This window comes from Lepidochelys olivacea (genome assembly GCF_965140295.1).
Source record: "Lepidochelys olivacea isolate rLepOli2 genome assembly, chromosome: 3".
Taxonomy (NCBI): Eukaryota; Metazoa; Chordata; order Testudines; family Cheloniidae; genus Lepidochelys; species Lepidochelys olivacea.
The window spans coordinates 26,568,582-26,584,095 of record NC_140413.1 but is presented as its reverse complement, the minus strand read 5'-3'; the positions used below and the strand labels follow the sequence as shown (position 1 = coordinate 26,584,095).

The 15,514-nt window shown below is 39.1% G+C and overlaps 1 protein-coding gene across 1 annotated transcript in view; it reads right to left on the bottom strand.

Annotated features, from left to right (window-relative positions):
• The window catches only part of NBAS (NBAS subunit of NRZ tethering complex), a 407,958-nt gene that overhangs the window by 350,365 nt on the left and 42,079 nt on the right, over window positions 1-15,514 (bottom strand). The window contains exons 10-11 of the mRNA XM_084622071.1: window positions 7,200-7,338; window positions 6,207-6,272 (exon numbers count right to left, since the gene is read on the bottom strand). Coding sequence (XP_084478197.1) covers window positions 6,207-6,272; window positions 7,200-7,338 — 205 coding nt within the window. The remainder of the gene's footprint in view (window positions 1-6,206; window positions 6,273-7,199; window positions 7,339-15,514) is intronic.

Sequence of the window (15,514 nt, the reverse complement as noted above, 5' to 3'; positions counted from 1 at the left end):
CCGATTTCTAAAAAAACGACTTCTATAAATTCGACCTTATTCCGTAGTGTAGACATACCCTATATATATAAATCTCCCCACTGTATTTTCCACTGAATGCATCCGATGAAGCGAGCTGTAGCTCACAAAAGCTTATGCTCAAATATATTTGTTCGTCTCTAAGGTGCCACAAGTACTCCTTTTCTTTTTGTGAATACAGACTAACACGGCTGCTACTCTGAAACCTTTTTTTTCTTACGTATCCTGCATACTTACATGTTTTTATTTTACTAAAAAAATTAAAATGCTGTTTTGTGGCATTTTTACTTCATTTCCACCCAAATGCAGCTTGACAAGTCATGACTAAAAAGTTTATGTTTATGATCCAGTAAATAAGTAATGTGTCATTCACCATTTTCTAACATAAAATTGTAAAAATTGAGACTAAATATATGTTAAGCCATATAATTGCTTAAATAAGTGTGTATAGATTAAATGGCAGAAAACTTAATTAAGATTGCCCTTCCAGAATGTCAAGGGCAGCAAAAACGCAAACTTTTCAAAACCAGGAAATACAGAATTAAGGTAACACAACCCCTGATGCTGGCAATGGTCTCTGGGAATTATCTGCAGGCACTCCAGCTGCATTCACTGTATTAAAATGCAGGTGTATTGAATAATGGAAGAATAAACTGGAAGAGCTTCAAAGAGATGTGATTGGGATATGAGGAGATCTGGGGATCAATTTGAGGAGCATCTTGGAGATCTGGGTCTGAGGCCCCAAAGGAAAGAAGTGCATGTGTACCATGAAGTTCCAGTCTGCATCATTTCAATACAGAATTGTTTAGACAGGGTCAGTAGCAGGAAAGGTTTGAAACAAACATAAGGAAGTACTTCTTCACACAACACACAGTCAACTTGTGAAACTCATTGCTAGGCATTTTGTGAAGGAGAAAACTGAAACTGGGTTCACAAAAGATAAAGTCATGGAGGTCCATCAATGACTATTAGCCAAGATGGTCAGGGACACAACTCTATGCTCTGGGTGTCCCTATGCCTCTGATTGCCAGAAGCTGAGAGTGGATGTCAGGGGATGGATCACTCAATAAAATGCCCTGTTCTATTCTCTTCATCTGTAGAATCTAGCACTGACCACTGTGAGCTACATGGACCACTGGTGTGACCGAGTAAGGCCATTCTTAAAATCATGCTCATGGCAGAAATTGTCTTACATATCCTCAAACTACGGACAATGACTGGGGCTACATACAATCGAAATTTTAAGTCTAGTTTCTAAAGTCGGTCAAGAAGCTATAATTTTGAAATTTCAAATGAAAAACAAAAAGTTTCCTTTCATTTTAGACTAGCTTCCATCTTAACCCAAACTATTTAAAATTACATTTTGTTCATTTAGACAAAATTGGCTTATCAGTTTTACTTTCAGTTCTTACACATTATGTGTTTGGCTTGCAAATATTGAATAGCAAGCTTTAAACCTAAAATGACAGCAAGCTTTTGTTAAAAGTTATAACAAACACCACTCACCTAAAATTTTGTGCCTAAACTTCCTGATGGTGTCTGGTTAAATAGTAGATTTCCACTCTGACGAAACAACTGGCATGAGAGCAGTAATATTACTGCCTTGTGCTTTCTATTTCCCTTTGCTGAAAGTTGCAACATTAAGAATTGCACTCTCCTTTTTAGTTTATAAATCAAGATTTGTTCACAGAAGAGAAAGATGGTTATGAAACTGCATAGAAGTGTAAAATAAAAAACCCTACCTGCTAGGCTGAGAGCCTCTCTTGAATGTCATCATGAGTGAACATTAAGAGAGGTCTCTCTGGAAGTCAATACATAACTCAACAATCAGTGCAACTGCTGCTCCTTTGGATGCCCATCATATACATCACACACCTCCAAATCTAGCCTATCAAAAGATTCATGTGTCCTTAGGCAAAGCAGGTTCTGCTACCCCAGTAAACAGTTCACTACCCTTAGGGCAACTGCAGAACAAAATATAGAAAGCTCCAGTAGGCTGGCTTACCACATTTAAGATTGGTCATCTAAGTTGAGAACAGCTGGCTCCACAGGCAAGTCCTCGTTGAGCCTTGGCAACAGTATTAAATAGCTTTTTCAATCTCTCATAAATCACAATAAAATTATACCTCAGGTATTTAAGATGTAATACAATTTCAGGGATTGTAACTTTTGAAGATGAGTGAACAACACTAGTAATCTTTACTCTTAAAATGTAGTGCTGGCAAGAGAAGTAACATTAAAGTTTAGTTCATTTCAATACTAGCCTTTCAGTAAAAACTTACTTGAGCTTCTTTTACATACATATATAATCTACTTCTGTTTCATATTTTCCATTCCTTAATTTGAACACTGAAATACCAGCCCAGAAAATGCTACTATTGAGGGGTCAGTATTAACTTGACAACACCTAGACAAGGGAACAATACTAGGTAGCAGCCAAGCATTTCTTTCCTCAGGGCAGACAAACACCTTTCCATCCTTTCAGTCAATCTGATTGTGACAATGACTGACCAGCTAAGCTTCAGATGTTGGCCAGAGAAAACTCCATGAAGAAGCATTTAAAAGATGGGGGCAGGGGGAGCTTAAGATGAATGTAAATACAAGACCATCTTAGATTGATATCAATGAAGTTACCTAGGGGAGAAATTAACAAGGGGGACTAGAATGTCACAATGCCTAACTTTTCGGTGCCCTACCATGTAGTGGAAGTCATAATCCTGAGTTAGGTGTCCAGGCATGGGGACAGTTAGGCACTTAAGAATGGTATTTGCAAAAGCCACCATGCTAGGCAGGGAGCCACTTAAGCAAGCCAATAAGAGATGCCAAGGAGGGGAGAGCCTAAATCCTGCCCCTCAAAAGGGACTTAGGCACTTAAGTCCAGGCCAAAAGAAAGCACCTTTCTATACTCGGGATTCACAGCCATAAACCCTCTACTGGAGTTAGGTGCCTAAGACAGGTTAGTGTTTTTTCACAAAAAGACAAGATGTGCAGGGTTCAAATCCCTCCTCTGCCTGATGTGGAGAAGGGACTTGGGTCTCTAACCACCCTAGTGAGCATCACTGGGCTATAGAGTCACTCTTAAATATTCATTAGGCCAGAAAGAGTATGTATTTATAGACAGAGAGGCCTGCCCCTAAATATCGTATGGCCCAGTTGGAGAGGTTACAAGAACTTTGAAGGACAGGATTAGAATTTGAAATGATCTTGATAAATTAGAGAATTTGTTTGAAATCAACAAGAAGGAATATAAGACAAGTGAAAACTACTACACTTAGGAAGAAAACAGTCTAACGTATAAATACAAAAAGCAGAATAACTGATTAGGCAGTAGTACTGCTGAAAAGGATCTCTCACTTATAGGGGATCATAAACTGAATATGAGTCAATGTGACACTGTTGCTAAAAAGGCAAAATGTTATTATGGAATATGTTAACAGGGGTGCTGTATGTAAGACAGATGAAGTAATTGTTTCATTCTACTGGGCACTGGTGAGGCCTCAGGTGAAGTACTGTGCCCGGGTTGGCACCCCATTTAAGAAAAATGTGGACAAATTGAAAAGAGTCCAGAGAAAAGGAACAAAAAAGGTATGCAATTTGAAAAACATGACCTGTGAGGGAAAAAGGGCATGTTTAGTCTAGAGAAAAGAAGTATTCCAATATTTTAAGGGTTGTTATAAAGAGAACAGAAATTGATTGCTCTCTATGTCCACTGACGGTAGGACAAGAAGTAATTGGCTTAATCTGCAGCAAGGGAGACTTAGGTTTGATATCAGGACACACTTTCAAACTATAAAGGACAGTTAAATACTGGAAAAGACAGTTAACTTTTTTCATAACTGATGTTCTTAGAGATGTGTTTCTCATGTGCATTCCATTGTAGGTGTGTGTGCTTGCCACATGCACCGGTGCCAGAAGTTTTTCCCTCAGTAGTATCCATAAGGAACCGGCTCTTGCGCCCTCAGTGGCATGTGAATGCCGCGGTATAAGGGGAGCTGCCGGCTCCCCCCACCCTCAGTTCCTTCTTGCCGGAAACTCCGACGCTGGGGAAGAAGGGCAGGTCATGGAATGGACATGAGCAACACATCTCCATTGTAGGTGACTCCCAGGCAGTACAGCTCAACATATAGGACGTGGACTGTAGGTTCCTTGCGTTACAGCCAAAAATACTCTAGTATAAATCTATTATAATAAAACAAACAAATAAAACCCATAAGAAAAGATATATAAGCAAGGAGGCTAGCCCTATGCGCTACAATCACATCCCCTCTTAGTCGTCTCTTTTCCAAGCTGAGAAGTCACAATCTTATTAATCACTCCTCATAAGGCAGCTGTTCTATATCCCTAATCATTTTTGTTGCCCTCTTCTGAACCTTTCCCAAGTCCAATATATATTTTTTGAGATGGGGCAACCACATCTGCATGCAGTATTCAAGATGTGGGCATACCCTGGATTTATATAGAGGCAATATGATATTTTCAGTCTTATTCTCTATCCCTTTCTTAATGATTCCCAAAATTCTGTTAACTTTTTTGACTGCCGCTGCACATTGAGTGGATATTTCCAGAGAACTATCCACAACGACTCCAAGATATCTTTCCTGAGTGGTAACAGCTAATTTAGACCCCATCATTTTATATGTATAGCTGGGATTATGTTTTCCAATGTGCACTACTTTGCATTTATCAACATTGAATTTCATCTGCCATTTTGTTGCCCAGTCCCCCAGTTTTGCGAGATCCTTTTGTAGCTCTTTGCAGCCTGCTTGGGACTTACACATTGCACATATTAGCAAAGACTTTCTGCACCTGCCATCTGTGGTAACAAGTTAGACTTAAGATAAAGTAAAAATCACTGGATCTGTTTCAGTCATAAAATATCCTGAAAATTATGAGTTCTCTATGAGCAGGACTGATGATGCCAGGTAATTTATGAAACAAGAGTAAATAAAGTGAAGTAAAGCCAAATCAGCAACAGAGCAACAGTCTGCCAACAAAACAAAGTCCCTGAAAAAGCAATTTGATAACTCTTGCCAGTTACCTGATTTAAAGCTAAATACTACTAGTACTGCAGAGGTTCTCAAACTGTGGTCCATGGACCACCAGTGGTCCGCGAGCTCCATTCAGGTGGTCCTCAGATAGTTCCCTCTAAGGTGCATGCCTTGGTGGTCACACACGAGAGAATGAAGGGCCACCAACCTAATTAGTGGAGCTGCACAGGTGTGGCTCCACTAATTCGGTGCCTGGACCCTGGAGAAGACGCACATGTAAGGTGAGGTGGTGGCTGGGGGGGGGCAGGAATAGGGGGTACGTGGGAGGGGGCAGTGGGGTGAGAAGAGGGGGTGGGGGGAATTTGGGATGTGCAGGGCTGCAGCAGCCAGAGAAAGAAGTGACTTTCCCCAGCTGCAGGGCTGCGGCTGCCAGGGAGAGACGGCCCTCCTTCCCAGTCTCAGCTCTGTGGCTACTGCGGCGAGGGAGAAACCCCTCTCCTTCCCAGCCCCAGCTCAGGGGCTGCTGCGGTGGATGAGAGGGGAGAGACCGCTCGCCCCCTCAGCCCCAGCCCCAACCCCAGCTTGGGGGCTGCCGCGACATGGGAGAGAGAGGACACATCCATCGTATTAGAAAGGTAAGACTACTGATATTAAAATATATGAGTTGTGTGCTTTTATTTGTAGAACAAAAAAAGTCAATTATTATTACTTTTTTTTAATATAGTGCTTTTAGCCAAAGCTTTTTACAATAGTTAGCTAATGGTACATTTGGAAAGATCATTAAATGGCCCGCCGAGACCCTCAGCAATTTTCAAGTGGTCCATGGAAAAAAAAAAAGTTTGAGAACCACTGCATTAGAGTGTGTTTTCAGCAAAAATTCTAAACAGGTTAGTTTTTAATCTATCTAAATTAAAAAGAAAAGGAGGACGTGTGGCACCTTAGAGACTAACCAATTTATTTGAGCATAAGCTTTCGTGAGCTGAAGTGAGCTGTAGCTCACGAAAGCTCATGCTCAAATAAATTGGTTAGTCTCTAAGGTGCCACACGTCCTCCTGTTCTTTTTGCGAATACAGACTAACACGGCTGCTACTCTGAAACCTGTCTAAATTAAGTTACTTCAAGTCAGTTAGATTCCTCTTTCATGTAAACCCAAATCTAAATGAATAAGAGTGCTACTAGTGTTAAGGAGGAACGTATTACCTGTTCTGTTCCTTGTCTGCTGTAAAATCTGAAATTCATAATCCTTAATAATCCGCTTCTCTTTGCCTGTTAAAACAGGAGTGTATCACACACTAAGATTAAAGACAGTCTTTGATTTATGCAGTAAAAATTAAATCAAATCTGGGGAGTAATAAAACAATCAAGAAAGAATACATTATTCTGCAGCATTCTCTCAGCTTTGTGAAAATTTTAAAATACTCAAGAATTATTTTAATATTTATGTATTAAAATGTCACTTCATGTGAATGTTGCAACAGGTGAAATTTGCTTATGAATTACTCGGACTACGTATGCCTGTTTCCATGAAAAGGCACCACCAGCTTGCAACTAAATTATGCCGTGCTAGAACATTGAATACATATTGCCAAGTATACACATTAGAACTTTTCACATGCTAAAATATAAACTGGTTTACCGTACTAAGCTAAATAGAAACGAATTTCAGCGTACCCATGTAGGATACACCAGTTTAACTACAATGAGTTTTATTATGCCAGTGTAAGTTTTGTGTATGCTACAGCCCTAAGAAAAGGGTTAGAATTAGGCTTATTTCAAACTGAGCTAAGACTAAAATATTTTCAAAATATACAGGTGAAAAATAACCTAATCCATGACTGGGCTCCTAACTGCTCTGCAAAACTAGTAATAAATAGTTTTAAGACAAGTGAAAGCTTTGATGAGACCTATTTTTTATAAAACCATGTTGACATTAATTATATTCCTGCCTTTTAAGTCTTTATCAACTGAATCCTGTGTCAGCTTTTCCATTATTTTGCCTGGGATTGATTTAATGCTGACCAGCCTACAGTTGCCCAAGTCATTCTGACTGAATACTGGCATAACAGTATCTCTAATATGGAAACATGCTATGGTGTTGGAAAAGAAAACAACCTACATAAAGTTTCTCTTTATGTAATCAGAGTAACTATAATATTCTTCCAACAGAAAAATGAGGACTCCAAAGCTACTTACTGTCCCAGTATCATCTTCATAACTAGTGACCTGTTTATAATGGGGAGATCCAGAAAGAACTCTCCAAGCAGATATTCCACAACTAGTTGCTTTAGATACTCCAGCTTCATCTGTTTCACAGCCACCCACAAGCAAAAGCCTATAAACACAAAAACTTTTATTACTGAAAGCAGGTTTCTGTTTTGTTTTGCCTACTGCAGGAGTCCAAATATATATTTTGTAATTCCATTTAACAGGAGTATAATAGCTTTACCCAAAATGAATAAAACCATGCATTAAAATAGCATCTAAAAGCCCCAACTAAGGATAAGCCTACACTACACAATTAGCTTGGGATCTTTTACCCAAGTTTTAGCCTTAACCTCCCCATACCGTGCATACAAAAAAAACAAAGCTTGACTTCGGTTTGGAGGCATTTTAAACCTGGGCCAGCTTACTTGGCTGGCAGTAAGGGTGAGAACCTGGGTTCCACTTTAACTCTGGCTGGAACCCGCCCATTTTGCCGCAATGACACAAGCTAAATCACATGAGTGAAGTGAGGACCCAAGTGAAATCACTAAAGCGCTGGTAGTCCTCCTATGCCCTTTCCAAAGGACAAACAAGTTCTCCCTCAATTGACAGGGAAAAAAATCTAAAGCATCTCATCACAAAGAACCATGGGAGTGCAGGCCTGAGACCTCATCAACTCACTGCCCCCAGCCTCCCCACCCCCAACCATATTAAACCAGCCTTGGGTGAAACTCAGGGAGTTCATCACTAAAATTGAAAAAAGGAATGTTCTGCTGCTGATAAAGCACCCCCACCCCAGGAATGTCCTTAACGAGAGTTATAACCACCAAGGTTGTAAAGACGCTGGGAAATTGGGGAGGATACAGAGAGAGATTCAACAAATGGTAAAATAAGCTATGACCAGTGTTTTATGCTGACCATCTGCACAAATAGAGAAGGTCACAATTAAGTTACAATTTGGGCATGAAAGACAAAATGTAAAGAACTAGGGAAGGAAGAGGACACATAGGTGCCAGTGCATAATCGGTTAAAATTTTTGTTACTTCGGAGTGTGGGATAATGTGATAGGTTTAGTAAATTTGAAGGAGTTTTATCTATATAATGTAAATGAAAAACAATGCTCTTTGGGAACCATTTCCAGACTGCAGTTCAACACCAAGCTGATGGGACTCTGACCCCTCTGCACAACCATAATGTGCAGAGGCATCTCAGGAACCTCCAGATGAATGAGTGAAATCTGTCTGTATATTGGGAATGGTGAGCATAAGAGGTTTGCTTGGTATATGTATTCTGTGTGTTGCTAATAAATAGATGTTTACAGCTGGTACTTAAATTGACCAGGTTTCTTCCTGAGCCCAGTGGGTAAGGATAGGTGCCTTACACCCTGAGCCCTCGGAAGGGAAAGGGCGGGGGTGCCTAGATTGATTGGTCACACCTTGAGCTTTTGGTAGGGTATAGGCAGGGTGCCCTAAACTGAGCAGGTAACACCAAGCACACAGGCAAGTGCAGAAACTATGAGAACGTAATAACAGGTAAGGCTATACAGCTGGGACACTCATACCCAGGCTGAATAAACCCAGGTGCCAATCACTGAGGTTAACTGTGCAGTGTAGACATAGCCTAAGACTGGAATCCCACTGTGTTTGGTGCTGTACCTAGAAGCAGGAAGAAATGGTCATTTCCCCCAAAGAGTTTGCAATCTAAATAGACAAAACAGACAGATTCTGAAAAAGGAAGTATATTATCCGCATTTTACAGATAGGAAATGGAAAGACAGATTTTGTCTTAAGCATGTACTTAAACTTTAAGTTATGATTACTCCCATTTAAATCAAGCAAGTCTTTTCAGGAACAGGGTCTAGTTGATTTCTTCCATGCCTCAGAAAATATGCTTCAGAGTTGGGCACTGCCCCCAGATGTCCCAACTCTCAGCCAACTTATACCCACAAAACTATCTTTTCCTCTCTGTGCTAAGTCAACTTCATCCTTGTTATATCTCAAATGATGTCAATCAAGCTCACCAAAGATGAATTGGGCCCAGTGTATGAGTTACTTATATATTCTGATATATTTTTTCCCATCTCTGAGTTCCAAAATAAGATATGCTAATATATAGGTAAATTATATTTTTCCCAAGAAAGTTAAAAAAAAACTAACAAACACACATTCAAAGACTTGAGATTCTTTAACAAGAACAAAGATATACTCAAAATATGTTGCTGGAGCAAACGTCAGCAAAAAGTTTACATCATCATACTATTTTAACATTTAGTTGCATATTTATAAATAAAAATAAAAAACACAAAACAGAAGGACAAAACAGCTTATTCTATCAACTACCACCTATACTAAGTGTAGATAAAATTTCATCTTAGTATATAGCAGTATAACCTACACATCACTGCATGTATATCTGTTAGTAATATTGTTAATTACACACAGTAGAAAACATGAAGATATGGAAAAAACACCATTTGATAACACTATAAAACATACAACTAGTGCCGATTACTACTAAAAGGAAAAAAACAACACTTTTTCCCTTAAGCCCCTATGATTACTGTGAAACAAGCAGTTTCAGTATTTTAGAAACTAGTGATTACTTTGAAAAGAATTTTGAGAACATAGCCCTATGCTAGTATTTTGTATTGTGCATATGACATTTAAAAAATAAGCAATCAAAGTAAAAATATTTGTACACAAGGAACAATCAATCTGGGAAAGAAATGAGTAAAAAAATTAACAAGCTGGGTAACAATCGTATAGCCTCAATGTTCAAGATGTGTGACTGCTGAAAGTTTCTGCCACCTAGTGGTTGAGATGTAAATAAAGCTTGTTCATGGTTAAAATGCATTCCCAGATAGCTGATTTACTAACATAGCAAAACTAAAACTCAGGATTTCACCTAGCAATATGGAACCACCCTAGGTAACGCTCAACTTTGCTTGGATAGTTCAAAATAATATTTAAAAGTGAAACGTTCTGCTTAAATTGAATGTGGTCCAACGGATGTTCTTATTAATTTTAAAAACTTTAAAAATATTATCTAATTTAATTTGGGCTAATCAGCATGAATTGAGTAACATTTGATTACAGAAGAGAAAGAGCATCTCTTCACTTTTATTACTACTGTATCTAGTAGCCTAACTGAAACCTCTCAGCACCATGTTAATCCTCTACAGCACTGGAATGGAACGTGACCAAGTGGCTACTCGGGACTTTAAACAACTTTTTTTTAAAATTTATATCCATACCTAATTATAGACCCAATCATTTCATGGATAAACCATACTTCTGTTTCACATGCTAATACAGCAAGAACCTAAGTACAATGGATGCCCCTCCTCTCCCTTCCTATTGTGAGGAGCCTGGAATAAATAAAATTATAGACATATTTTATATTGCAAAAATATGTACGTAGTAGTAATTTTTAATGTTGAATATTTGTTTATTGCTGTATTGTGCTGCTTCTGTTTTTGCCAATAGTCATGTCAATTATGGAAATAAAAAAAAAATGAGAACTATCCCATTAAAAACAGAATGGGGCACTTGAAGTGGACCTTTGCTTGGACCTGTGAGCATGTGAATTTGTGCATGTGTACTGAGGAACACATATGGTTGAGAATGGAGAAGCCCCAACTTATACACAGTTCCCAAAAGAGTGTGAGAATTCAGGTCTTAATAGAAGTCACCCTTAATGAATCTGAAATCTCATCACTGAAGGGGTAATTCTCTTCCTTACATTATATACTTTATTGTCTACCTTGTTTTGCCTTGAGAGGTTTTAATAGTTGGGTTAACAGTGAAATTATTCAACCATTTTGTCTATAATTGTACATATTTTAGGAGTTTACCATCTAAATAAAAGTTTGATATAAATGCAAGTAAAAAACACTTTGAACATGAGGTGTTTTTATTTGTAAAATTACTGCCAGTATGTCATAAAGCATTTATACAACATGTAACAGAAACATATTATTTAACCTTTTTTGCCTCTTTCCAAGAAGCAAGAAAAAAAGACACATTCTTCTCCCCACCAACACAAGTACTGGTTAAAATGGTGAAGGAAACAGAAGGACCTTGCACTGTGTCCTGAAGTCAGCTTCTCGCTTTGTCAGACCAATGGGGAAACCATGCTACAGAGTCAGTAACCCTCTTTTGAGGATGCCCTGCCACGATCACTTTAACTTTTACACATAGAGCCTGTTAGCTTGAGCACTTCAAATGAACTCTGTTGCTGCAGCAACTCATGGGGCAGAACACAGTTTTTCAGCAAGCCAACATCAAGTCACATGTAATAATTTAGGGCCCTCTCCAACTCTAAATAACCCAGTGAAAAATCTTCCTTTGCATTCCATAGGATTTTGATTAAGCTGTTTTATATAAAAAAAATCAACCCCCTGAATAGCACTTGGAATCAAATGAAGCTCCAGGATAATGACATTATCTCTGACTACTGCATCCACAGCAATGAGTCAGAGGAGAAAGAAAGAAAAAGGAAATCCCACAGAAGTTTGCTAGTGCACAATGTTCTTCTAACAGGGTTGTTGTAGTTTTTGTTTTTCTTTTAAGATTTGAATGGGGTTATTTTTGCTGCGTTTGAGGGCTTTGGGGAGAAGGTTGAATGCAATATCCTAGTTTAAGGAAAAACGTAAACCCAAATTCTATTGTGTACAACTGAAATGATCTTCCCCATCATGGATCATGATCAGAACCGTGAAAAGAGTTAGCTAACAGTAGAGTTTCAGAGAGAGTATCTCCAGCTAGACTCAGTGCTTGGAGGCAACAAGACTTGGAGAGTGGTGTATTTGGTCCATCTGTGGGTTGTCTGTTTGTTCTCTATATACAGGGTGTGTAGGTAGGCTGTGGGTCCCTGAGTAAGCCCTTGGAGCTTTGATCAGTGCTTTGCTAAAAGCTGCAAGACTCCAGCCTTGGGAGCTTTGATCAGCCCAGCTGTTTGAAGTCGGAGTGGCTAATCACTCCCTGTTGGTGAGGGGAAAAGCTGAGCTCAGCTAAGCAGGGAAGATTTGGTATAAAATGTCAGTTGCTAGATGAACTCGAGAGCCATGAATAGAGGCAGCTAACAGAACAAGGGAGGAGTTTGGAGAGGGAGTGTGAGACACTTTCCTTCCAGAATCAGCACTACTGATATCAAGATGACAAGCAATGGAACAATGGTGGTGACCTGCAACAGATGTGCCAGGTTCTTTTTCCTGCCTGAAGACAGAAAGGATTTCTTGTGCATGAAGTGCAAATTGGTGGCTGTGCAAGAGTAAAAGATTTTTGGATTGGACGGACAAATTGAGATACTACTAAAAATCAGAGAAGCTGAGGAGTTCCTAGACAACCAGATTCAGGAAACACCAGTACCTCAGGGAGAATGGAGCTGGCCATAAAGGAATAAGTGAGAGGCAACCAGAGAGGAGGCCTGGTAGATCATAATCACTAATCAATAGGTCAGAGCAGCAGTCTCCACTATTGGGGACAGGTGAGGACAGGCAGAGTGTGGCTAGCAGAAAGAGAAGAAAACAGGAGGAATTCCATACAGCTACAAGTTTCGAATTGATACGAAGTCCTCAACATGGACAGAATGGAAGATACCTCTCAAGATCCAGCATATCCGAAGGAACAGTGAGATTTTCGAGATATGGGTAGATGGGGGCTTGATCCAACCGATAAAAAAAGTCAACCTTACCCACTAAGGAGTTCTCCAACCATCCCAGGAAGACAGATGATCCTTTCAGAAGATTCAATACTCAGAAGAATAGAAAGAACATTCTGAAAGAGGCAAGTGGAGAACAGGACGGCATGCTGCCTTCCCGGAGTTAAAACATGAGACATTACTCTAAGATTAGACAGGCTTCAGAACTCTACAGGCAAGGATCCCCTAGTCATGGTTCATGTCAACATTAATGACACTGTATCACAGAATACCTCAAAGATAGTAGATGACTTCAGAGAACTCAGAAGCATGAAGAAGAATGTCCAATTGATCTTCTCAGAGATCCGTCCTGTCCCATGAGTAAGGAAGACAGAATTCAGAAGATTCTGGAAGTGAATTACTGGCTAGGTAAATGGTGTAGGGTTTGGTTTTGTGCAACATTGGTCGACCTTCTATGGGGGAGGAGGGGCTACATAGTTTGGATTTCCTCCACCTCAGTAAAAGGAGGCCCCATCTCCTTGGAGGCAGGCTAGCTAGAGCAGTCAGGAGGAGGTTAAACTAATAGCACAAGGGAAGAGTAAGGAGAGGCAAGATATGAGCACTCAGCATAACATCGAGATGTGGAGAACAAAATTAATCAAGGAAGCAAAGGACAAGAGAAAAAAAACTCTTGAATTCCTTATACACTAATGCTAAGAGCCTAGGTAGCAAACAAGAGGAATTCAAACTACTCGTTTATGAGCATAAGTTGGTACTAGTTGGTACTACTGAAACATGGTAGGAAGATTCGCAAAATTGGAATATTAAAAATCTATAGTTATAACCTATTTAGGAGGAATCAGGTGAGCAAAAGGGGAATGAGAGTAGCATTCAACATCAAAAATGTCATTACTTGTTTCCAGTTACAGATAATGAAGTTGAATGTTTATGGATCAATGTCCCAACAGATAAAGCATAAGGTGGGATATTTTAGTTGGTATCTATTACAAAGACCACCAAATCACGAGGAAACAGGATGACCGTCTCCTTATGCACCTATCTATAATGTGTAGGGGGGAAAAGCTGTGTGATCATGGGGCACTTCCGTTTGAGTGGCATATGCTAGGTCTCATGCTGCCAGTACTAAAACATGGTTGAAATTTCTAAATATTATAGAGGACAATTTTCTAACTCAAAAGAGTGTTGCAGTCAATATGGGGGAATTCTATATTAGACCTTGTGTTCACAGATAAAGAGGATCTGATCCAGAACTAAAAATGATAGCAGCTTAGGTGCAAATGATCATGACTTGATGACATTTATACTGTGCAAGCAGAATGAAGTCCATACCAGTAAGATATATACTTGGTGCTTTAACAGGACCAATTTCACAAAGCTGATAAGCCAAAGCATGCGGGAGAAAGAATTTAATCAGAAAAATGTGAATGATAATTGGGAATCATTTAAAAACCCATTACTAGATGCCCAAAACACCACAATCCCACAACTAAGGAAGACGGTCGTGCTGGTTAAAAAAACAACTTGATTTAGAGAGCAAATTAAGGCAGCTATAAAATATATATAGCAAATGGAAGAAAACGGACATTGAATCGTAATTCAATAGTAATGAATACAAATACAAATGAATGAATAAAAATCTGCAGTTAAGAACTGTAGAAAATTTATATAGGAAACAAAGGGACACAAGAAAATAACTATGCCCATCAGAGTTAAGGACAATAAAAAGGAGTTTTTAAAGTATATTAGGAACAAACAGAATTCTGACAATAGTACTGATCCATTACTAGATGGAAATGGTAGAATTATCAATAAATATTTCTGTTCTGTATTTAGGGAAAAAGTAAAGTATGCAGTCTCATCAAAGGGTGATAACACTCTTTCCATTCCACTATCTCTCTGGAAGACATTAAATAGAAGCTACTAAAGTTAGACATTTTTAAATCAGCAAGTCCAAATAACTCTCATCCAAGAGTTTTAAAAGAGCTGGCTGAGGAGCTTGCTTGACCACTAATGTTAATTTTCAATAAGCCTTGCAGCACCAGGGAAGCTCCAGAAGACTGGAAGAAAGATAATGTTCCAATAGTTTAAAAGGGTAAACAAGATAACCTGAGACATTATAGGCTTGTCTGACGTCAATCACAGGCAAAATGATGAAGCAGCTGATACAGTACTTGATTAATAAAGAACTAAGGAAAGGTAATGTAATTAATGCAAATCAACATGCGTTGATGGAAAATGGATCTTGATTTTTGTTTAAAATGAGATTACAAGTTTGATAAAGGAAATAGTGCTGATGTAATAGATTTCTGCAAAGTGTTCGACTTGGTGCTGCACCACGTTTTGATTAAAAACTAAAAATAAAAAATTACATGGCTCACATTAAGTGGACTAAAAATTGGCTAACTGATAGGTATAAATATGCAACTGTAAACAGGGAATCATGATCGAGCGGGTCTGCTTCCAGTGGGATCCCGCAGAGACCAATTCTTGGCCCTCTGGTACGTAACCTATCATTTAAATCTGCTTCTGTACCAGGTGACCGTAGGATAGCTAATTTGACACCATTTTTTTAAAAAGGCGACAGAGGCAAACTCGGCGATTACAGGCTGATAAGCCTAACTTCAGTACCAGGCAACTGGTTGAAA